Here is a 23,744-nt window from a genome sequence, read left to right as displayed (position 1 = left end):
CTGTTATGTAGCTGAACGCTTGTTTTCTGCTCAGTCTTCTGCCAGTTTTATAGTACTTTAATACATGGGTCACAGTCACAACAAAGCATATTTTAAGCCATTTATTCAAACGTTGAAACATTTACTTATTTGGGCTCATTCTGCATGGTGAGGACTGTGCCAGAAAAGAAATGCCACCTGGTTAATTGTTGCTGACATATTACAACACAGGACCGTCGCACTAGCTGTGCAGCAACATGAAGCAAACATGTGACTGCAGCAGCTTTCAATTAGCGCAACAGCAAGAATCCCCCGTTGCATCTCATTAAGCAACAGTCATTATTGCTGCTTAATAATGTTATTACTTGTCAATATTAATATTAGATGTTCATCTACATAGACTGAAAGTGTATATCACTAAAAAACATCATGACATCACATGGTGTTCATGATAAACATCATGTTAATGAAATATGTTGTTAAAGAACGTATTGATGAAAAGAGTAACGCCTGCACACAGACTCCAAACCATAAATCTATTACAACAACAGCGTTTTGATCCCAATCAGGATACAAAAATACTGGAATGATATATTATTATATGAACTCAGGATTAATATCATGTGTGTTTTAATGTTTTATTAAGATTGTAGCAGACGCATTAGTTTAGCATTAGCATTAGCATTAGTTTACACTCAGTTTTAGATGTGAGACATTACTTATATTGTGTGTTGGATATATAAATATCATATCTAAAATATCTTAACAATCACTACATATTCATTTTAAAATAAAAAGATTTTAAGATATAAAGATATTGATAGCAATTGTCAGTTCAGTTTAAGTGTGTGATTGATTTAATCAAATCATGTATTGCATGGATGAATAGAGGTGAACACTCTTCTTCCTGTTTGCCTTCCTCTCCTCTGCTGCCTCCATCACAACCCCTACTGGGAAGGCGCTCCGTTTCCATGGTTACACTCCAGTAGGCAGGGGTGTGTGTGTGTAGGTGGGTGCAAGAGTGGGGGTGCTTATGCTTGCATATGTCATATGTGCAGTGTGTATGTGCAGCTATGTTAGTGTGTGTGTGTGTGTGTGTGTGTGTGTGTGTGTGTGTGTGTGTGTGTGTGTGTGTGTGTGTGTGTGTGTGTGTGTGTGGTGGGGGTTGTATCAGTGATGAGCACTGCCAAGCTCTGAGGCAGAGAATACTGAAATGCTAGATTCATACAAGCAGGCAGACGGCTTTTCTAAGACGCTGCATCACACACAAAGACGCACCTCCACAAACACACACACACACGCACACACACACACACACACACATACACACGGTGAAGTACAGAAAGCTAAACTGAGTGCCAGGCAGAAAACAATACTTCTCAACATCAAACTGGCTTCCTGTGTCTTTATTCTTTGCCTCTACACTTGATCTTATGAACAAAGAGGAGCTGAAGCAGCAGGGTGGAAGGGAAGCCCGTCCAAGTACTTTCTGTCCTCGTCAGCCTCAGTGAAGTCACATTCTGTACAGTATGTTATGCTCAATGCCAGCGGCGACTCCTGTACAGTATGGATGGGTAGGCAAGAAGCACATTATGTGATGTCCTGAGTCCTTAGCATTTTTTCTGTACTGGCTACAGTTAGACTATGTTTCAGGCTAATGTGTTTTGTTTGTCTTTTTAATGTAATATATAGGATTTTTTTAATCTGCAAAGAAAAATTCCACATGATGAGAGTTCAAGTATTTTAGCAATGCTTCTCTGCTCTCAACCCTGAACACAGGAGCACATTTGTCCAGAGGCCTTTTGTAGCGACAAAATCATGCTAAACCTAATGTTCCATATCAACTCATACAACACAGGTCAGTAGTCAGTGATTGTTTTTCAACTCTGTACTTGTAGAGACCTTGTGGATTCAATAGTTATACAGAAATATTCTTTTTCCAACGTGCAATAAGTTTAAAAAAAAATCTTATTATAGGGAGATAAATGCTGCCATATCTTAATGAAGTAGATTGTTTTCCCCTGTGAGCCATGGAGCTTTGTTTTGAGAGGAAACAGCCCTTGGTAGGGTTACCAAAGGCAAATACATCCTAGGTGAGGGGCCAGAGTTAGGGGCCGGGTAAGGGGCCTCATTTGGGGTCAGGCCCGAGATGGGCATATTGTGGACGAGTGCCTGTTGGCTGAGCCTGAAGAAGTAACCCTCCGATAGACAGATTTTTTCACTTTCTGGATGTAGAGAAAAAATTAAATACTAGATGAACTAACAAAGCTTAGTAACAAGACTAAGCGTCTCCAAATATGCTCACTGCGCTCAGCTAAATGCTAACGTTAGCCAGCAACATGCTAACAGCTAGCTTGAAAGTCAGGGGATCCCGAGAGTTACTGCATTTTATTCTGAGGGGAATATGAGTGTCGATACCAAATTTTAAGGCAGTCCATTGAATAGATTTTGAAATATTTTACTCTGAACCACAAGTGTCAACCTTGCACACTAAATGCTGATGCTTGCTAGCAACATGCTAACGCTAGATGGAAAGTCAGGGAATAACCAGAGTTATTATGTCATTCTGAGAGGGACATGTATGTCTGTACCAAATTTCATTGTAATTCATCCAACTGTGGTCGATATATTTTAATCTGGACGTAAGTGGTGGACTGACAAACTGCAGACATTGTCATCCCCACCCCCTAGCCTATTTAACCATGCCGCTAGCAAGGCTAAACAATCTTTAGGTGAGGTTATCTCACTGCTTTGGTGGATTCCCTCATTTGTACAGTATTTCGTATTACAATTCATTACTATATTCTTTACAGTGTGGTAGTCTGTGCTGCAGTCATATGAGAAACAGAAACAATAGTATATTTCTCTGGTGAAAGTGCAGATTCTGAACCATGTCAGTATTAAATGCTATATCTCTTCATCTGCTGTAACGGCACAATAAGCTTATTATACTAATAGAAAGAAATCTGTGTCATATTCTCTTTACAATTCAGAGCAGGGGATTTTATAATAAACCATTCTCACTCTACAGGTCTGAAAATATTCACCTGGTTTTCCTTATTACTGATATGACAAATGTGAGGATTGGTAAGGCTGTAATAGCACTTAATCCATAATGAATTTATGCTGCTACACATTTAGACATGTGCAGAGCTTTATACAGGGATCCCATTTACTGAGATTACATTGAACAGGCATTTTTATTGGTTGTATTACTGCAGTGTGTATTTTCATTGCATTGCATTTAATTCACTTACGGATCAAAACTAGAACAGAATTTTGTATTTAGGTATTATTCAGTCCAATGAAATTATAACACAAATAAAATGAAGCAGTAAATAATACATAAGTTAAATGAATTTACTTCCATCAGAGAACAATATAGCTATTCACAGCAATAGCTTTAAGGTTGCATAAACAGATCAGTGAGACACTAATGAGAAAAGTTAGTTGATTAAAGAAATACATATTAGGTACATGCAGTACAGTTCTTTGTCTCCGCATAATGTCTAGCACAGTCACTGTGTAGACAGACAAATATGACAATGAGGACAGAGAGAGTTTATGGTAATACATAGGCCTAACTCTCACAGATAATGAGGAATTATCTGTAGCTGCATTCTCACAGGGATTTAGTCTTAACACCAGGTATATGTTCATGTGAAAATAAGTGGTATTTCCCTTCAAATGAAATCAAACATGAAAAATCAAACACCCTTTTATCTCTCTCCACCCATGATACAGTTGCAACCCAGAGGGCCTTTTCAAACATGATGGAAGGGTTTGGAGTGAAGGCGTATCTTCAGGGTAGGTCAACACTGGCTGGTAGCCATGATCCCGTCCCCAGATAGTATTCTAAGGTTAGCTTTGAGGTTTCCATGTAATTACTAGGTTGGGTTTGGAGCACATGGAGGAGGAAGGTATGCTGCTTAAAAGCTTCATTCCCATAGCTGATGCCAGACCTCACAGTTGGAGTTTTTTGCATCCAAAAGTGTGCAATTTGTGTGTGTGTTTCTGCTCACAATTGGCCAGGCTGTTAAAGGAGCCATGCCATCTCTCCATTTCAAAAGGAAAGCGTAAAGAAAATGAACATTTTATATTTCAAAAGGATTTCTGATAATCTTGGGAGAATTTATGCAATTTCAAATATCATCTGTGTCGATCCATCATCAGTTTTGGGGAAATGCAGAAACACCTGCTTCACTGGTGACTGATCAGCTGCATTTACTGAGAGCAGTCACGATTCTGTTAATTAAATTTGAATTAATTTTCCATGACTTTTCTGTGATCCCTTTCATCTCAATTAAATTTAAATGTTGAGAAATTAAACTTTTTGACATAGCAGGCTAAGCACGTAACACCTCGCCGCAAGGTTGGACGTTTTAATAAGCATCACTGAGGCAAGTCCTATTTGCCGGTTATTACTACGTGAACGTGTCAACAAACAGTTTCCTGTCTATACATGCAGCAGACACAAAACAACATTAGCATTGTTTTTTTAGTCATGTTTCTGGTCACCTGATGAATGTAAGTCTAATATTCACGATCTTTCCACATCCATTTTGGTCTTCACCAACTCCCTGTAGATGCTAAACGCTCCTCTGTGTTCACCAACTAGTTGCTGACTTTGCCTGTCTGCTGTTCGGTGCTGGGCAGGTAGCTTACAGCAGGGGGGTTTTTTTAGAGCTGTTTTGCTCAAAACGGCTGTCTACTGCTGGAATTAGGGTGATGAGAGCAGTGAGAGTAATAGTAGGGTGATTGCTCTCTATGGGTTCATCACTACGAGGGATCCTTTTACATTTAAGATTGGATCATTTGATTCATTCATATACAAATGTTGATTTGTGCAGCTTAAAGTTTAGATGTTTATCACATTTAACTGTTTTTTTGTGCTGGTTATTAAATACCCTTCTGTGATACTTGGTTGTATGTTATTCTGTCTACTGTTTTCACTGCCTCTCATGGATACATTACCAAACACAACAAAAATATATATTCATGAAAAAGTTATCTCTCACGTGTACTTCTTTCTCCTTTAACTTTACAATATTTACGGTGACCTTCAAAAGAGGCCAGAGAGAGGTACAGCTTAGTGCTTTTCCATGTCCAGCTGAGTTGGCGTGAAGTTACCTGAAGCTAGACAGATTCAATTTTTAGCCATGGAGCCTCCGGGCCTGGACAGGAGAGCTGTAATACTAAAAGCAGACTGCATTTCAATATTACATCACCGTTGAGCTCATGTTGAATCACTGTGAGTGTGTGTGTGAGTGTGTGAGTGTGTGCTACCTCAGTCCTGAGGAGGTCTGCAGTGCAGGAGGTTTTTTCAATGTATCGTCATTTTCTGCTCCCACTTTTTTGTAATTAAAGTTTTTTGTAACTTTGGGGATTATCATAAATAATCAATGAAGCCTCGCACTCCAGTAAAAAACAGGTACAGGTGGTTCATTAGCCGTGACTCCTTGAAGATTTTACTGCAAGTCACTGACAAGACATTACTGTATTCATTACTTCAGTTGAACAGATTTTACAGTGGAGAAGTTGATGCTGATAGTAACACGGTTATGGTGAGGTAGTGAAGTATTGTGCATCTTCCACTATGAATAGTCAGGTCAGGCCACAACAAGCAGCTCAGAGCTCCGACAATAGAGATTTTAGTTTATTTACAACAGGCACAAAACGACGAGGTGAAATACATCACATACTGTCTTTTGTAGGTCGCTGTGGTTTGAATTTGCACTTCCTTTGTGCTGTGTTAAATCAGGCTTCTACGGTGGATTTTCATCTCTTCTTTCTCACCACCGAGCCGCATTAAAGATGAGCAGTGTTTGCCTATTTCCCGGGGTGGAAATACAGAGAGCCAGCAATGTAGCAGTACAATAAAACAGGATATTGACCGTGAAGGGGCATCGTCTTGCCTCCTGAGAAATAAATACAAGATTTATAGAAGCAATCAACTTAGATGAGAAAGCAAAAAACGTGTGTTTGTGTGTGTGTGTGTTGATGTGTGTTTATGTGTCCCTGTCTGTATTATTGTGGGTAATTATTTATCAGTGAGTGATGAAGATGGGCAAACATTAGCAATTGAAGGAGAGTTTTCATAGTCAGCATGTGATGAAGCCTGTAAGGAATTAAAGAGTAGAGAAACCTGGAGGGGGGAAAATTAAGTAAATTAGCAACATTTTCCCCTCTTGCAGCCGTCCAGACACCCCCAAGCAAAGCATCTGATCCCTGAACTCTCCGGTGTAGCTGCTCAGTGGCCAACAGTGGAAAACATAGGTTGCGCTGAGCAGCTCTAGGGTATGGCTATGTGGTGCTGAAAGAAAGCATATGTGCTCAGCAAACCTAAAGGTGAGATAACATGACGTCACCGGATATCACAGAGGAAAAAGCTTATTGCAAAAGACAGGCAGGCCTGCTCTAATGAGGACAGCTGACCCTTTCTTTGGGCAGTGAGTAGTAATAAATATCTATCTGGTTACTAAGACCTTTCTTCCTCCCTCTAGCTTACATCTGACATTTACACATGGTCATCTTATCCTTTCATTGACTGTCCATTTCAGCAAGTCTCGCTGAACTAATTCAATTGCAGCAAATTATCTACTATACATATATATATATGCTGTATACGCTTCATGAACACTAAGTGCAGAGGACCTTTAAAGATCAGCATTTTCCACATGAGACAGTTATGTATGTATGATGCAACAAGGAAATATAGACACTCCTTTTTAGTGTTGTGATGTTCACTAGTGTTGGTGTGTCATTATCCATAGATGCTATATATGAGTCCTTAAGGTGTTTCTGTGAGGCTAAAGTAATTAACAATACCAGGCCTTGGTTTCACACTGTAAATAGATGTATCTCTCAGATTCTCACAGTTAATGCTCTAAATGCAACATAACTGTTAATGACTTACCTCACTCTGTGTAAACTGCCTACTGTCCTCTGCATCGTTTTCCATCATCTGCCATCACTGTTCCTTTCCCTCCACTGCTGCTCTCTGCACTCATTTTAATGACATTTTTTAAACTGATGGAGTTTGCGGACAGGGAATGAAACCAAAGGTTTAAAATGAAGTTTATTAAATATATTCAACCTACTGCTAACCTACTGTTACAATCTCTGACTTTCAAATGCTGAAGGAAATTGCTTTGTCACATTATAAAGTAGGCTATATATGGCCCCAGTGCCTAAAAATGGTCTTATCCTGGAATGAGCATGTGGCCCTGCTTTAGCTTATTCCTCCTATACAATGGCCTGGTGTCACTCAGTGTGATTAGAAACTGTAGGTCTGTGGTCTAGTAAACAAGATTACTTCTCCTTGTTGTCATTTTATCTCATCAGACCACAGCAGATCCAAATCAATATCCTCAAATTGCTTAGCGAAGGGCAGGAGGCAGGAGAGGAATGAGGCCTTTGAGGAATGACGCTGGTCCCTTGGCCTTTTTAAACTGGTTTTGCCTGGTGTTGACCATTTCGTTGTGGGAATAGTGGGTATGTGTGTGCATTAGTTTGTTTGTGTGTCTCTATGATAATGTTTTACAGTGTTTGGACTGGCTAAATAAAGGCCAATAGGAAACATCTTGGCAGTGTATTATTAAATGGGGTTGGTTTGCTGCTGGGTTGCCAGATCAGAGAGACTGGAAATTAAGCATTACGCTAATGAATTATCACGCAGCAAAAAATACATTTCAGAGCAATACACTTACGGTTGCTCATTTGACAGCCAATCTTACCAGATATCACTACATCATACTATGTTTTAGGGAAAGGAAATCTCTTCACCTTCTATGTTTCTCCTTTGGTTTTTCCAGTCATCACTACACAAAGCTCGCAATCACAACCTAACAACTATTCTACAATAAGTCACACAGTAAGAAAGACTCATAAAAGAATTGTAGTAAAGAGTGCTCACATTTATAGGATGAGTAGTCCAAGAAAAAAATCAAACACTTAACCAAGGACTCTAAGTCTCTTCTAGAGCAGATTCTCTTCTCAGACCTTTTGTCTGACTGTGTTGCACCGCATTATTGTGCCTCTTCAAGGGGCTGATTAATTGGATTAGCTCATGGAAAAGCTGCCACCCAAGTGTAAATATTTGGCCATTTGATTCCTGGGTAGTGTGCAGTGAATACACAAGAAAGTACAGACTAATAGATGGAGCTAAAGATACAGTTGGAACCAAGAACTAAAAATGGACAGATTGCAGGCTTTGCACATCACCAGAGTGCATTGAAGACAATGTTCTGTTACATTAACTTTTCCACATTTAGCTGATGTTGTTACCCAAATCGAAAATTATAGTGAATGATATCATGGCACATACAGTGCCTTGCTTAAATGTGTTCAGTATGTGAAAGTGAATGAGTGTTGAGTGTTGAAAGGGTGGTTTTCTGACTGATTACGTCTGAGATAAGAGGCTTGTGTTGGACCTCTGTCTTGACCTAGAGAAATAATGTTTTTTTTAATGCCAATTATGCAGTCTTTGCTACTTTGGACTTGCCTTTCATAACATAGCACTGGATTTATGATGTAAAACAGCTAGTTAGCATGGGCTAATTAGGTATCATTGTTCCAAAATCAACTGAAAAACTAGACATCAAAAATTCATCTGCAGCTGAAAGGGGCCAAGCAAAAGCTTATCAGTTATATTTTACACTGGTACAATAGGGACAAGTCTAGCCACAGAGAAAAAGACTCTGATCATGGTTAAGGAGGTTAAGTTTGGGGAAAGTTGGGGAGGTCACAATATCTTGCTGTCGTAGTTAAAGGAAGCAAAGGTTGACTGTCGCAAATCCAGGTTTCAGGTGTCAGAGTCATACTTTGTACAGCTGTTCAACACCATAAACACCTTCCTGTTAATTATTCTCTGCAGTATGACAACGTCACAAATGTTTCTGCTTTGGTGTTGAATATACACATACAGCAGATAGTTTTCAGCTATGAACAACCAATGTTGTTATTCTTGAGGACACGCTCCAGTTATCAGAAAGAACTTCTACACTCTCTATCTTGCTTGCATATGGCTTTCAACCTGTGTTTTTGGAATAAAAGCGCAACTGCCCCACAAGCAAAAGATGGTTGCTGTAGTATTCTTTTTTTTAAAACAGAATTAATATAACAGACAAATAGAAATTAAGGGTCACAATTTCATTGTTACAGATAACAACAGTTTTTAATTCAGCATAATGTCTTTAAATTCCTTGTTTCCTCTTTTTCCACAGTTTACCTTTCCCCCTCTTTATTGTGAATCATGTACTCACATCTTCTCTTGTTGTGCATCTCGTAATAAAAAAAAAATTAGTTGCTGGTAAACATGATCTTACATTTTTTTACATTCTGTCCTGAGAGCAGACATACCCAGCCTGTCTTACTTGTTTCATACCTATGACAATGTGACACTCACACTTCCTTTAATTAGTTTCTTGATAAGATTGTTGATACTCTGTTAAGATTAGCTGATAAGACAGACGTGTGGAATGAGACACATGCTACTTTTCCTTTTCTTGATATATGTTTGTGTGTTTTTATGTAAACATAAAATATGGGGGAAAGTAGATTTTGACATAATAACATAAGTCATGTTATGTATATGTTAGCTTTGCATACCAAACGCTGAAAATGACTGCGTTAACATATTTACATATTGCAGCACAGAAATGGTTACTACACTTAGACTTATTTGTCTTAGATTGATTGACATATTTCTTATGAAACAACTGTTAGTACAGAACTTAACCAGCTACATTGTTACCTAATGGAAAGTAGGACACTGCCTCTGGTCAAAAAATACTTGGTTATTGAACAACCATGATACGGTTTCCAAAACTTGATTTATATTTGTACTTTCAGCTATTCAGTGATAATGGTGAGCAAAGCAGCATATAATGGATGCCAATTCTATTAATTGAACTCAATTGTCAGGAAGATATCTTATTCTGGCTCCTTAAAGGCTAGCAGTCGCTGTGAGCAAACTGGGTCTTGTAACCAGCGATAGATACACTTGTTTCCAGGGCAACAGCCACAAGGGAATGTTCGACTGGAGGCAGTTTCAGATGTACATCACAGCGGAGGCTTTGGAGTCCTAGTCCAACTCTATAAATCACTTCCCTCTTAATGCCCTCTTCCTTACTCACCTACAGTATCATGCTAATTTATATATAATGATTCCTCCCTCAAAATGATTTTTTTTCCAGTTGGTACAACTCCAATGGTAGAGTTTTTACATTTACTGAGAAAAAACTGAGAAGGTTCAGAGGAACATTTTTTGCAATGCAATCTGGATTTGTCATTTTCAAAACACTACTTAACAGCAGATTCAGACAGAGTCTCTGTAAGGTTGCCAAGCCACCTACTGGTTAAGAAGTGTGCCATGGACCTTTGATGTATGTCATACCCCTCTCTCTACCCCTGCTTCTTGTCTCTCTGCCACTTTCAAATAAAGGCAAAGATGCCAAAAAAAATCCTTAAAAAAAAGAAAAAAATGATTTAATAGATAATTTCACCTGCCCTAATGAATGTTAACAGCCTTCTCTGTTTTAGTAGACCTGTCTTGTCTGGCTTTTGTCTGCAATCAATAAGATGCAGGATATGCTATTTTTTAGGCGCTGTCAAGACAAAAAACATTGCTGATTTTCACATCCATCACTCTATTAGCATACATTATATACATGACTCAGGATTTCATCATTGTTGTTGCCTTTCACTATTACTTATAAAAACTAGTGAATGTGAAATACAGGCTTATGTTGTCACATTTTCTATTAAAGGTCAATAGATGAGAGCATTGACCAAAAAACCTCAAATGTATAATCTGCATGAAAAGAACCACAGTTGAGCATCTGCTGATAACACCATCCACCTCAAAACCACTAATTTTCACCCTCTAATTCTTTCTCTGCGCAGAGTGCCCATCTGGCCATGATTGACACTCTGATGATGGCGTACACAGTGGAGACAGTGAGCGTGGAGAAGGTGATGGCCAGCATTCGCCAGTATTCATCCCTCAACCCCGAGGTAGAAACGCCCTATGACACAGAGGACGCAGTCACCACCTGGATCAACAAGGTTGGTAACAGTATATGTGGGTGTGTATGTGTGTGTATAATGTCTTTTTACAAAATGTTATTGACAGCCAAAGTTTTTCCCCAGTTCCCGTAGTTCACTAGCCTTCGTGTCATAAAACTGATATAGGACAACAGGATGTTTTGTCCAAAATAAACAGGAATCTATACAGGACTCGCTGTAGATCCATTCAGAGGACTGTTTGCAAAATGTTAAAGCAAAGGTACACATGAAGAAGGCTTTTTATATGAAAATGTTTTTCAAAAAAGGTCATCCCAGAAATCAGTGCTGTATTTGACATTTTACTCCCTAAAAAGTAATCCCGGCAAAGCACTAATTTGGAAGCAAAGGTCAAGATGATTCAGAACTGTATCCTTAGATCATATTATGCTGACTTTTCTTATTAGAAGTAATTTGGTAAATGTGAAGGGTTTACCTCTTTATACCTCCTTATAGATACACTTCTTTACATGACTTTTATAAAGACATAGTATAACTATAAGCACATATTGTGAGCTGTTGGTGTTGTACTAAACCAGCTTGACGCCTCTGTTTCTGTGCGAGAAGAAGGCTGGTGCGCAGCGTGGACACTGATTCATTTCACTCATCTGTGTTGGGCTCACAGATCTTGAGCTCTTCCACACTGTAGATATTTCAGTGAAAAAAAAACAATGACCCAAATACCACCAAATCTGTTACACATACACCATTTTGTCTCCAAGCCCCTGGGTTACACCATATGATATGTACAGGTGAATTCACAGCACATGAGAAACATCCTCCAGGGTCCACTGATGGTGATCAGCGGACCCTGGTCCAGTTTCCTCAAATTTTCACTGCCTTTACAGCCTTTAAACAGATGGTTGATACTGGGCGTTCTGTGTGGTTGAATGCATAGCTTGTATGTTACATAACCTATGTGCAAGTAAATAGAAATTCAGGAAATAAGAAACATGAGAATATGGTGAGGTGACATGAAATGCATGTGCATGTTGGCATAATTAGCATATGCACATCTTACATGCTGTAGAGTATCACATGGCTATTCTTATTGGCTGTATTAGATGAAACAACAACATTTAGGCCTACTGCTAGAAAGGGCTAGTATTCATATTTCCGTACAGAAGCTGCTGTTAACCAGTATTTATCATGTAACATGAACTATGAAAGAGTATTTATTCAAACAATTACATAATTAGTGTGTAGAAACACCCTAAGAAAATAGAAATATCTGTACTATTTTAAATGAAAGCTTAAAATGATACTGGAAGGTGGTTGTAAAAATATGTTGTTAGCAAACATTAGCTGGGTTCAGCTTTAATTCACACAGCTTCGATTGATTCCAAAGATAAAACATACTCGGTTTTCCCTAAACATTAATATTTTCACCAGAATATGAATAAATACGCAGCATTTATCAGAATCCCACCATCGTTTGACAAAATTAAACAACTTTTTAAAAAAAATTTATTGCCACCTTTCAAGCCTACAGAGAGTGAGTGTTGTTTGGGTGGAGTATCGCTTTAATTTACAAAACACATTCTTAAAATCACTTACTAATATTATATGGGCTTGGTGCAAGTTATGTATACTGTGTGCATGTTTTCACAGGAGCTACAAGCAAACAAATGCACGCTCTTTAAAAACATTCCATAAAATGTATTAATACAATACATATTTCACATCAGCAAATGTGGTCTAGTACCCTTTGAACCTACATGTGCTGTATATTATGTAATTCTGCCTTTTTATATTATATATATATAAAAGTATAGGTAGCAGTCCACAGTACAGGGTGTACATGTGCAGATGGCTCTGGCTCCTTCATACAGTACTACAGGGCCCAGTCTGTTTACATTCTTCTGGTAGGAACACTGGGCAGCTGCCAGCTCTAAGCTTTGCACACACACACACACACACACAAACACTTGCACAATAACTAACAGGGGGTGCGGTCATGGAGTCCTACTGGTCGAACATATGGCTCGCTGTTGGAGTCCACTTGCATTCCAAAGGTCCAAAATTCACCAGCTTAACAACTGATTCCTGATTTAACTTGATCGATATGAACTTGAGTAGATGAACTTTAAGTTGTCCAAACGGCAGGATTAGTGTAGGATTAGATTTGATTAAATTCCGCTTGATTTGATTCAGTTTGACTTGATTTCAGTCGGGATTTAAGTCAAATTTTATCTGATTGAGGAAAGTCAAAAAATCCACATGTACGTTATTTAACCACAGAACTCTATCATGGTACATGATGGAACAGAAAATAACTTGACGTACACAAACAAAAGCACAAAGAAATTTTATTCTTTAAAAGTAATGGCAACAAATAAAGGATCACCATGGCAACAGTGCAATCATAAATAGTGTATAATTCATAATCATGAAGCCTTTAAATGAACTGTAGTGCTTAAATATTGTCCAAATGCTAATCTGCAGCTGCTGTGGAAACTGACAATTTATTATCAACCTCTACACAATCAACTATGCACTCATACTTTAAGCAACAAAACAAATTTAATTTAAAATTTGAAGCTATTACTCTTTTTATAAGAACAATATGAACTGAAGATGAAGTATGACTCATAGTTTCTTATATTGAATTTTACTCGATGGTACTGCTGGCTTAGCAAATTTTAATCTTGTTTGTCCTCCTTTTAGGTAAATGACTATCTGAAAGACATTGTGGCTCAGGAGCAGAGGAAGAAGGAGATTCAGACTACTGAGCCTGCTGGAAGCCCTCGGGTGAGTGTGTATCTCCTCTCCTCTCTCAGCAAACCACACACGAACATGTAGACGTCCCTGATTTGATGGACAGTTTGAAACGAGCTAAAGTAAAATCCTCGGTTCCACTTTATGAATTTACCACAACATTCTCTCTCTTTGACTGACAGATATTTGTCCCAGACATCTGTGTCGCTTTAATATCTGGAACCAGTTTCCTCAACAGAACTTGAGCCATCAAAATCCAGCTTCCATTGAAGGAAATCTCACTCACACGTCTGAGCTTCAGATGAGGCACAATCTGTGTTTATTAAATGAGAAAGAGGGAGAGAGTTCCAGACAACATCTAAAATTGTTGCTTTATCTACCCCGAAGATTTTACAAGCTTCAGTCACTTCATTTGTGCGTTAACCAGAAGATCAGTGCTCTCCAGTCTAATTAGGCCAGCAGTCATTTAATGTGAGGTCACACATGTTCAGGGTCCAGCCCGCAGTCCAGATCTGTTATATAACTGACTGTAGTATCAGCAGTAATTTCTAATGCTATAAGACAGGCTGTGGCCTGTGTTTGTGTGTGTTTATCACTCTATGTATTATGTATTTGAGTAACTGGAGTAATCTGTGTTTAGATTTTGTCATTTTTACACAGCGTTTGCAACAAAACATTCACTGATCCACTGAATGATTAATTTAAATCTCACAAAATACCACATTTAAGCCATTTATAACCACATTTCAGTCAGGTCCTTGTGTACGTGTACGTGTGTTTTCAACAGTGTAATATAGTTATGTAATGATATCTACAAATGGATGCTGAAAAATGTACAAATGGAGATCTAGACCAGCTTCTGTCAAGTTTGACAATTCCAGCCAAAGTACACGGAAATGTTTGCGTTAGCCTGGAATGCTACTGTAGCTCATTGATCTATAAAAGTTTATCTAAATCTATATTTATACATTTTGCACAGCTTTTTTTGTTTTGTTTATTGTGGAAATTATATCACAGTTGAAATGAAAATATAAAACATCTTCCAACCGTAGCATCTTTGCATGTGAATGTCTTTATGACTTCATTGTGAACTACCAGTCAAGCTACGCTGCTGGATATTCTGGCTGTGAGGGTCAGAGCTGGCCATCTATCTACCCCGATGCAGCAGAATGATGAGAAAAAGGAGGATGACGTCACCTCCTCCATCCTCACATTCAGAACTTTTAATATACACCACCAGCAGTTTTTTTTAAGTGATGAAGGAGAAATTACCTTTGTGTAGTTTTGGAATAATGCAATTACTTTTTTTTACAAGTTTCAGTGACTCCTCAACATCATGAAACTCCTTCAACACAACCAATGTGAAATTTCAGTTCAACAGCAGCAGTTCATTCATCTCTCTTGAAAAGACTTGTCATGAATTTCTCTTTTACACATCATAACCTTACCTTAACCTTGCCCTCTCCTCTACACCCGTCTCGTTTCTTCATCAGACCCTTCATCGCCCTCACTCCCGGGTCATGCCTCCCTTCCGAGCTCCCTCTCTGTCACAGGTTTTTTTTTTTCCCAGGCAACGCACCACAACAGTATCAGTGATGCCGCTTCGTCGAGATGTTTAAAGAGTTAGAACGTCCCCGTCCCATGTGTTTTAGCCCGCAGAGAGTTGAAATGGAGCACTGCAGCGTGTTTGATGCTGATCTGTCTGGTCAGTGCGCAGACACAGCACTGCATGCCTCAGCTACCCCTCACAAACACACAGGACGACACACACGCACACTTCTAACTGGTGAGGTTGCATCTAAAATAAAGTGACATCGCATCATTTCATCATTAGATACGAGGACAAGAAAATACTTCCCAAAACTGAATGACTTTGGTTACAACAAACACTTTCTGCGGTGTAGTCACACTATCACAAACTCAGTGTCTCACATGCGGAGTCCTGCCTGCTCATAACGTGTTAACACATCCGCTTGTTCGGCCCCCGAGCTGCAGAGTTGGCCCTTCAACAACATCATTCCTAACCTTGGGGATGCTCACGCAGATTGGTGTGTGTGTGTATGTGTGTGTGTGTGTGTGTGTGTGTGTGTGTGTGTGTGTGTCCTCATGGGGACAGTCTCTCTCCATTGCTTATGGTTGACATTGTTCAGGTCTGACCTGTGGTGGATGTCACATCCATTGGATACACTGGATGACAAATTAAGCACATTTGTATCAGTCTGTGTGTTTTCCTGCAGCTGCAGAAACAATTAGATTCTGTTTCAGTCTGAGCTTCTCTCAACTCAAAAGTTTGAAGTTTGAATCGCTTCACTGTTGTGGCAGCTGAAGAGAACAAAATGGTACATTGCAATTTTAGAAAACTGTTTCAGAGCTATAACCAAATAAACTGTATTGGACCTTTTTAAAGCAGTCAGGACAGTTTTTTAACTTTAATTTGTGTCTAACTCGCTGCCTCAGACAGGAGACGTTGTGTAACATCCACTCACTGTGTTGGCAGGAAGGCACAGACAGCCATTTGAATTTAACAATGATTTGTTTCCATCCTTTTGTCTTCTACTTTTAAAGTTTCAGTTTATTGTCAAAGTGCCAAGTCTCTTAATGTAGATACATTTGTGTATCAGTTATAAAATGGCAATTATGACCATAATTCCTGCTGGATGGTCATGAAACAACCAGAGTTTTCTTCGAGTCTCTCTCCCTCTTCTGCCTCTGCAATCAGACCCAAAATATGTATATTTATTTGGTTGCCAAAATGGAAAATTCTCTGCGAGAAATAACAAAATATGTTGGTATTGTGTCTTCTTTATGACTCCTCTGTGTCTGATGAAATTACTTATTTACTTATTTCTTTCAGACCAGACAAAGCCTATAAGCATTCATGTTCAAAGTGTGCTTCTGTCTGATACAAAACACATTTTTCAACACCACTCCTCACAGTAACACCAGCTGACTGACCCAAAAAGAGTCTAGGAGATGGGGTACCAGTTACAACAATCAATGAGAACAAGGTGACAAATTTGTTATTGATTGCCTAAAGGACAACTGCAAAAAAAAAGACTCAAACTACTTTTTTCTGCCGATGTCTAGCAGCTCTATCTATCCTCCTTCTATCCCCTCCGCCTCCTCTTCTGTCTTTGCAGTATGACTGCAGTGTGAGCCACACAGGCAGCCTCTGTTTCAGTCAGACATGGAGAGACACGTACCCTCCTAGGACAACACTGTAATGCTCACCAGGGCAACAGTATTTTTTATTTTTACCTACTGTTAGTGTGGGTGGAGGTTAAGGGGAGCGGGGGGGGAGGGTGGTACAAAGGCCACGTCAGGACAGAGAAGAGAGGACTAATCCTTTTAAGTTGCAAAAGCCGAGCTGCAGCTCGAGCGGACACGTCTAGCTGGAGAGGATGAACTTTGATGGGAAGAGGGGGAGTCGAAGGATGATTGAAGCGGGGATGGGTGGAGTGCATGTGTGTGTGTGTAAATGTACATGAGTATAGTGTGTGTGTGTGTGGGTGCATGAGATGGTGGTTGAGGGCCTCACCTCTCCCCAGGGGTTTGATTGGTGGTCTTAACAGATTTTAGAGTCTGTTTAACCCTGCTTAGCCCAAAGTCTTAGATCATCATTTTAGATGCTTCATCTCCTCCATCTTATTCTCAAACTGGGGCAGCAGGGTGGGAAGTTGTGGATTTAGAAAACCCTGTCACTGAAAGTTCTAGTTAACCCCTGAATATTTGTGGATACGAGCAGCCATCTCATCCCAGACTCACCTTCACCTCACTCATTGTCACTGCCTCCGGATAATAAACGAAACATTAAAAAAATCTTTCTTTATAGAGAACATTTGACATAAAAATGCAAGATGTACAACACGAGCAAAGACGGAAAACATATAAACAAGAAAGGAAAACACCATATTTATACACTGTACTTAGAACGGTTGTAGTGATGTTTGTAGAGGGTCCTTTTTTTAAATGTACACTAAAATCTACTTGTGTATGTATTTTTTCAGATCGCACTTTCACTGACAGCCAGAAAAATTGTCATAACCCTGCCTGAGCTTCCCCTTCTCCATCTCATGCCGCGCCCCCCCTCCCGCCAACCAAATGTCAAACTTGGCCTTTAAGTCAGCATCGACTTTGCTAGGTCAACACAGTTTTTTTAGCCGCTCGGACTGGAGAGAGCGAGCGAGGGAAGAGCGTGTCCTCTGTCTCCTTCTCTGTCTATAAATACTCTTTGTGATACAACAGAATTTAGTGCTTTACAGCCAAAAATCTTTGACATTTAGTGTGAGGGATAGGTGTCAGAATTAAATGAAATGACAAACAAATAGCTGCTAAAATGCATGACATAGTAATGAAAGGACCACATGCTGTATATACTGTGAGGGAAAGATGTAGGAAAGACTTGGCATGTGTATTTCCTTTAAAAGTAGTGTACAAACTGCTGAAGGTTATAATTAAAACATGTAGTGCAACAAATAGATGCCTCAAACCTGCTATTGGCATAAACCATAGATCATGTCTGTGGTCCTCTGTAATCCGATCTCTTAATGCCAAATGTCCCCCCCCCCAAAAAAAACTTAAGATGGTTTTAAATCATCAGCAGAACTACACGTTTCATTCCGGCACTACATCGAGAGATTCACATTTGTGCCGTGATATACATTTCAAAGGCAGTCCGGTCGCTGACAAATAGATAAAACTGATTGAACAATATGTTGTAGATCAGATTAGATCAGGTACATCCCCTCTAATGGCATCAGACTTTTGCTGGTGACTCAAATTACCATTCAAATAGCTGTGACGTTAATGAAATCAAGAAAACCCAAGAAGAACGATTGATCTTTTCATCCTCTCGCTGCCTTTAATATTTATTTTAGAGGTTTCTGCACAAAAGGGGCTGTATTTTCACAAGTCACTGCTCGCCTTTGAAGTCGAGCACTTGCCAGCCACTCGGAGCGTCACTTACATTCGGTTCTTTGATGCTTCCAGGTAGTGTGGGAATTAGCTGTTAAGTGAGGCAAGCCTTTCCTCCTCTAGAGTTAGATCACATTGTCAGTGAACAGCTGGCAGTTTGGTCATATTATGCTGTGTGATTATTATTTGGTTACATTTAACTACTGTGTGTCTGTATTTGATGCTTTTTTTCTATAGCAAATATAAGATGCATGTCAGGGACAATTTCCAGACACTTTTGGAAACTAACAAAATTTGGGAGTGTATCTTTAAAGATATTAAAGATGTTTATCTGTTGATGGGCACATTATTGGTTATTCGTGGAATCAAACCTGCATGTAAAAAAATTGTCAAATTGTTTCATAACCTAATATACGTATATACAGTATGAGTCGAAACTAAATATCATGTTGCATGTAATACAATTTCACAATGACTTGGGTTGTGTGGGCTGTTTTTCTTGCACTCTCAATAACATTCAGGTTTTCTATTTTTGGTATCACAGCTGGCTTGTCTTTCCTTGTATTGCTAATCGCATTACTAACTAATCTCACTAACAGATATTTCTTTGTTGTTGTTGTTGTCGTTGTTTGTTTTTTTTTTTCTTTTGCTGTGCTGCTGCAGTCTCCAACCAAGTGGTACATGAAGCTTGTGCCTGTAAGTCAACTTATCAGTGCTATGCTCTCTCATCTATGTATCCATAGTGACCGTCTGTCTTTATCGCCATCGTTTTATCACGTGTGTGCATCGACCTGTGACTTCACTGTTACGTAAACAGAGGTTTTCTCTATCTACATCGTTTTGATTAATAAGTGAACCCTTGTGCTGTCTACATGTGATGTACTCTACTTGAAAAACATGAGAAATGATTAAAAATGGGTGTAACTGTAATCTTTTTTCCATTAAGGTGAAGCAGTAGTGCGTGAATGACATTATGAATTATTATCCGCCATTATTCTCTACGGTCTCTATAAACTGCTGTATATACTGTGAGTTAATTGAATTCCAGGGTTTATAGAAATTTGAAATATGTGTGTTTGAAGTCAAAAACTCTTAACGTGCTCCCTTATATTTGTATTTGGTCCTTGTTGGTGGAACTAGACACCCTTGGGGAATCACTGAAGAGGTCCCAAGATATTAACCAAAAAGAAAAAAACGATTAATTTTATTAGAACTTCATTTCAGAGATGGGTTGTCTCTGTCTGGGAGCATTTGGCAGGAAATGTAGTCGCCGTGCCAACGCTCACTGTATAGACCCTCGTCTGACTGCAATCTTGACCCATTTTCATTTAGATTGGTGTCTCTAAATATTCAAAGCTTACATTTTGTAAACTACTCACCGTGTTCTTAAGGACTAATTATCAAAATCAGATCACAACATCTGGAAAAATAGTCAGTGATGATCACCTCAGTCATGTGCAGCTCTGCTCACTACCATAGTGCTGTTGTTTCCTCTCAGCTGGCTTAGTATGACTGTTCCTTTACATCATTTACATTACATTTAAACGTTTTTACTACACAGGCTGTAAGGCTTCAGGACATTCAATTACCTTCATACATGAATAAACTTAATGAAGCCTTGATGTGTTTGGAGCTGCTTTAAAGAAACAATAAAGGTACAGCTGTTGAAATGGTTTATCCTCACACATAGCTTTTGATTTAAAAAAAAAACAAAGCAATGAGACAAGTCTGTCTCAGAGTAGATGTACTGTAGGAAATGTTTGCACTCATTCATATGATCATTTATATGTATTTCATGTTGCGCAGGCTCGCTACAGGAAGGAGCAGGCCTCCAGCCAGCAGATTCCCTGGATCCCCCCAGTGGACAACCTGCTGAAAGACAGCACAGATGGCTCAGCTCTGGGCGCACTGCTGCACTTTTACTGCCCTCAGCTGCTACCACTGGATGGTAAGAAGCTGGCATGATAGGTGGGGGGGAGGTGGAGGGGGGGGGGTATTTTGGGTCTGATTGCAGAGGCAGAAGAGGGAGATAGAAAAAATGAGTTATTTGTGCTGTTTGATATAGCACGGCGCAAGGTGAGCATAATTTATCAGCCAGAGATTAAGAGCTCTGTTGACCAATGAATAAAAAAACTTTTCTTTAGTTGCAGCATCTTTCATCACAACACTTTTCAGAGCTCCAGTGCTATAAACTCTCACTCTTGAGCCCCAAAAGTAAAAACCTGAGCTCTGACCAGTGTCTTTTTATGTTATTTATTTCTGTTCCTCACTCATTTTTGGTGCGTGTTTTTATTTGTTTTCACTTCGTCCTTTGCCCCTGAATAGTTTATTTGTTAGAGCAAAGATTAGTCACAGGAAAAGTATGCAACATAATCACATCACATTGCTGATGAAGTGTGATGATAGAGTACAAACACTCAGTTATTCGACTGAAAACATCACAGGAACAAAAGATCAATCGGTCGACATTGTCTACCCTTTAAATGTTTTAACTTTTAACTCCACCCACACGTTAATGTTATTCAGTCTACCGTCATGATTGGTCAGTCATTCACAAACCATTACACTTTAAAACCTCAAAAGTTCCTGACCTGGATCTCTAATTTTATCCAAGTACCATCAGCACACTAAAAACCACTGAAGTGAAAGACCAGATCTCCTTTTAATCATCAAATTCACACTGACACCACACTGACACCTGATGGCTCCCTCTGTCCTCCCAGATGTCTGTCTGAAGGAGAACATGACGCTGGCTGATCGGCTCTACAACCTGCAGCTCATACAGGACTTCTGCAAAGACAACCTGAACAGCAGCTGCCACTTCAGCCTGGAGGACATGCTCTACGCCTCCTCCACCATCAAGGTACTGCTCAACCACGGCTGCATTTAACACTAAAATGATATATTTGCTACTAAGTTCGGAAAAACCCTGAGAGAGTGACCCTCACTCTCTCATGAAACCATTTCGGGTGCTTGTAAAGTTTAGTACTTGTACAGACTGGAGCCTCTATTTTAGAGAAATTTAACAGAGTAACAGTTACTCTTTTTTTTTCATCTTTAGAAATCATTTTGGAAATAAAATTTTAAATCTGCCTTTATAAGAAGCCAGACAGTCTTGAAAATGTGCAGAAAGCTCTTTGTGTTGTATTGTGATACTGATGATGTTTCTTCAGTGTCTGACCAGTCCTCAGCTCTGAACTTGCTTTCACAGCTAGTGTGTTATAGTCATTTCAATCTTTGAGAATCTAAACTGCTGACCTATCGCTTGTTGAAACTGAGCCTTTAAGATGTCACAAATGTGTGCCAACAGAAAAAAAGCAATGCCAATGATAGTTTGTAGAAAAAAAACAGCAAAATATACTGTGTATATGTAATGCCTGTTAGGTCTCAGTTGCTACATTTACAAAATCGAAAACAAATCCGAATGTCAAGTCACATTTAAGTTAAGGAGCGTTTCCGAAGACTGATTCGGATCCTGCGTGCGTTAATTTATTCATGAGTTTTTTTTGGACAAAACAGATTAGAAAAGCAGATGGTGTGGTATCCAGTCAGAAAGGCTAAATGAAACAGGAGAAACGAGCAGCTTTGTAGGCCAGTGCGGTGAGTCATGCTGTGGAAAAAACCATTCAATCCAAATGTGTCTTTACCAACCACAAGCCCGGAGAGCTGGACTCACCCTGCTCTGCTAACATGTCGGCATGGGTTGTTTCATTCTTTTCTCACACACACATTTTCCTTCTTAATTTCCTCTTGTTTTCTTTTCTTTATTTCCTTTTCCAGTTTCCTTTTCTTACTTTCTCACCCTTTTCTTTGGTTGTTTTATTATTTCATATTTTCTTTCTTTTCTTCTACCTGTAATCCAGTCATTAATTCTTCATTCATTTTCTGTTTTTGTTTGTTCAATCTGTTAGTCTGACTGTGATTTTTTGGGTTGTTTTTTTTGTTATTTCTTTTCTATCATACTTTATCTTTCTGTTTCAGTTATTGTCTTTCTTTCTCTGACAGACTTACCTTCTCACCTGTCTTCTGTTCATTCACACACCTCTCTTCTAATGTCCATGTAATGTCTAAACACTGTATTTTAAACTTACTCCGTGCCCTACTTGTCTTTCTTCTACTGTATAGATCAAGTAAGATCAGCCAAGCGTTTGATAAAAATATCACAAATAAGAAAGTTGTATTGTTTTCAATATAGCAGGAAGAGATGATGGATGAATGTGTTAAATGTTGCATTTAAGGTGAATAAATTGTCACATTTAGTATAAAACATTACTGCAGCTACAATAAAGACAGAATCTGCTGTTTTTGCTTGTTGCATTTTACAGGGAATGACTGCTTCTCATAACATTGTTCGTTACTACATTCCTTTGTAATTTCTGCTTCATGTTGTCTTACTTGGTCAGAGCCACTACTGACTTTTAACAGCTCTTACTTATCTATTGCCTCGTACTTCTCTCATCCTATTCTTCTCACTTTTCAAACCCAGTTTTGTGACACATGGATTTATGGGAAAAGAAGTCTTCATTTTGAGAAACATGAAATACTTTTTAATTTGCGTGGGCGTGCATGACTAATAATATAATGTATTTCTTTAAAAGATCTATGTGGGCTCTAAAACATATCTTTCTAGTTGTTTTCCTCTTTAGTTCATATATTTTTGTCAGGGCAGAAAACCTTTTCATCAAATAACCACAATAGCTACTGGAGCCCATAATTCCCACAACATCCCAAAACAGCCACTCTCACTATTCTTCCACACAAAAGGCACAGTGACCACCACAAACACAATGTACCGCTTCTTGTGTGGTGGTTTGATGTAACCGTCTCTCTCTCTGCTGTCTCTTTGTGTTGGTTGGTTGGTGTGTCCCTCTCGGTATGTTTTGCCTGAGAGCTATATATGCATATGCAGTTAAAAAAAAAAAAAAAAAAAAAAAAGTTGATCTGTCTGGGTGAGTTTGACTTTGCCTTAACTGTCACTTCAGCATGTCCTCTGAGGCAGGACTGTTGTTATCAGCACAGCCAGAACACAAGTCCCTGAAAAGACAAACGTCAGTAGACTGTTCAAACTG

The 23,744-nt window shown here is 39.0% G+C and overlaps 1 protein-coding gene across 3 annotated transcripts in view; it reads left to right on the top strand.

Annotated features, from left to right (window-relative positions):
• Positions 1-23,744, top strand: part of camsap2a (calmodulin regulated spectrin-associated protein family, member 2a) — a 51,362-nt gene that overhangs the window by 9,931 nt on the left and 17,687 nt on the right. For 2 of the 3 annotated variants that reach the window (XM_067596711.1, XM_067596710.1), the window contains exons 3-7: positions 10,885-11,046; positions 13,711-13,794; positions 19,339-19,371; positions 20,482-20,623; positions 21,399-21,538. In XM_067596711.1, the coding sequence (XP_067452812.1) occupies positions 10,885-11,046; positions 13,711-13,794; positions 19,339-19,371; positions 20,482-20,623; positions 21,399-21,538 (561 nt within the window). The remainder of the gene's footprint in view (positions 1-10,884; positions 11,047-13,710; positions 13,795-19,338; positions 19,372-20,481; positions 20,624-21,398; positions 21,539-23,744) is intronic. The other variant, XM_067596712.1, reaches the window with a different exon arrangement.

Source organism: Thunnus thynnus, chromosome 8 (assembly GCF_963924715.1).
Source record: "Thunnus thynnus chromosome 8, fThuThy2.1, whole genome shotgun sequence".
In the NCBI taxonomy this organism is placed as follows: Eukaryota; Metazoa; Chordata; class Actinopteri; order Scombriformes; family Scombridae; genus Thunnus; species Thunnus thynnus.
The sequence above is the reverse complement of the archived record's forward strand: the minus strand, read 5'-3'. Positions and strand labels throughout refer to the sequence as shown.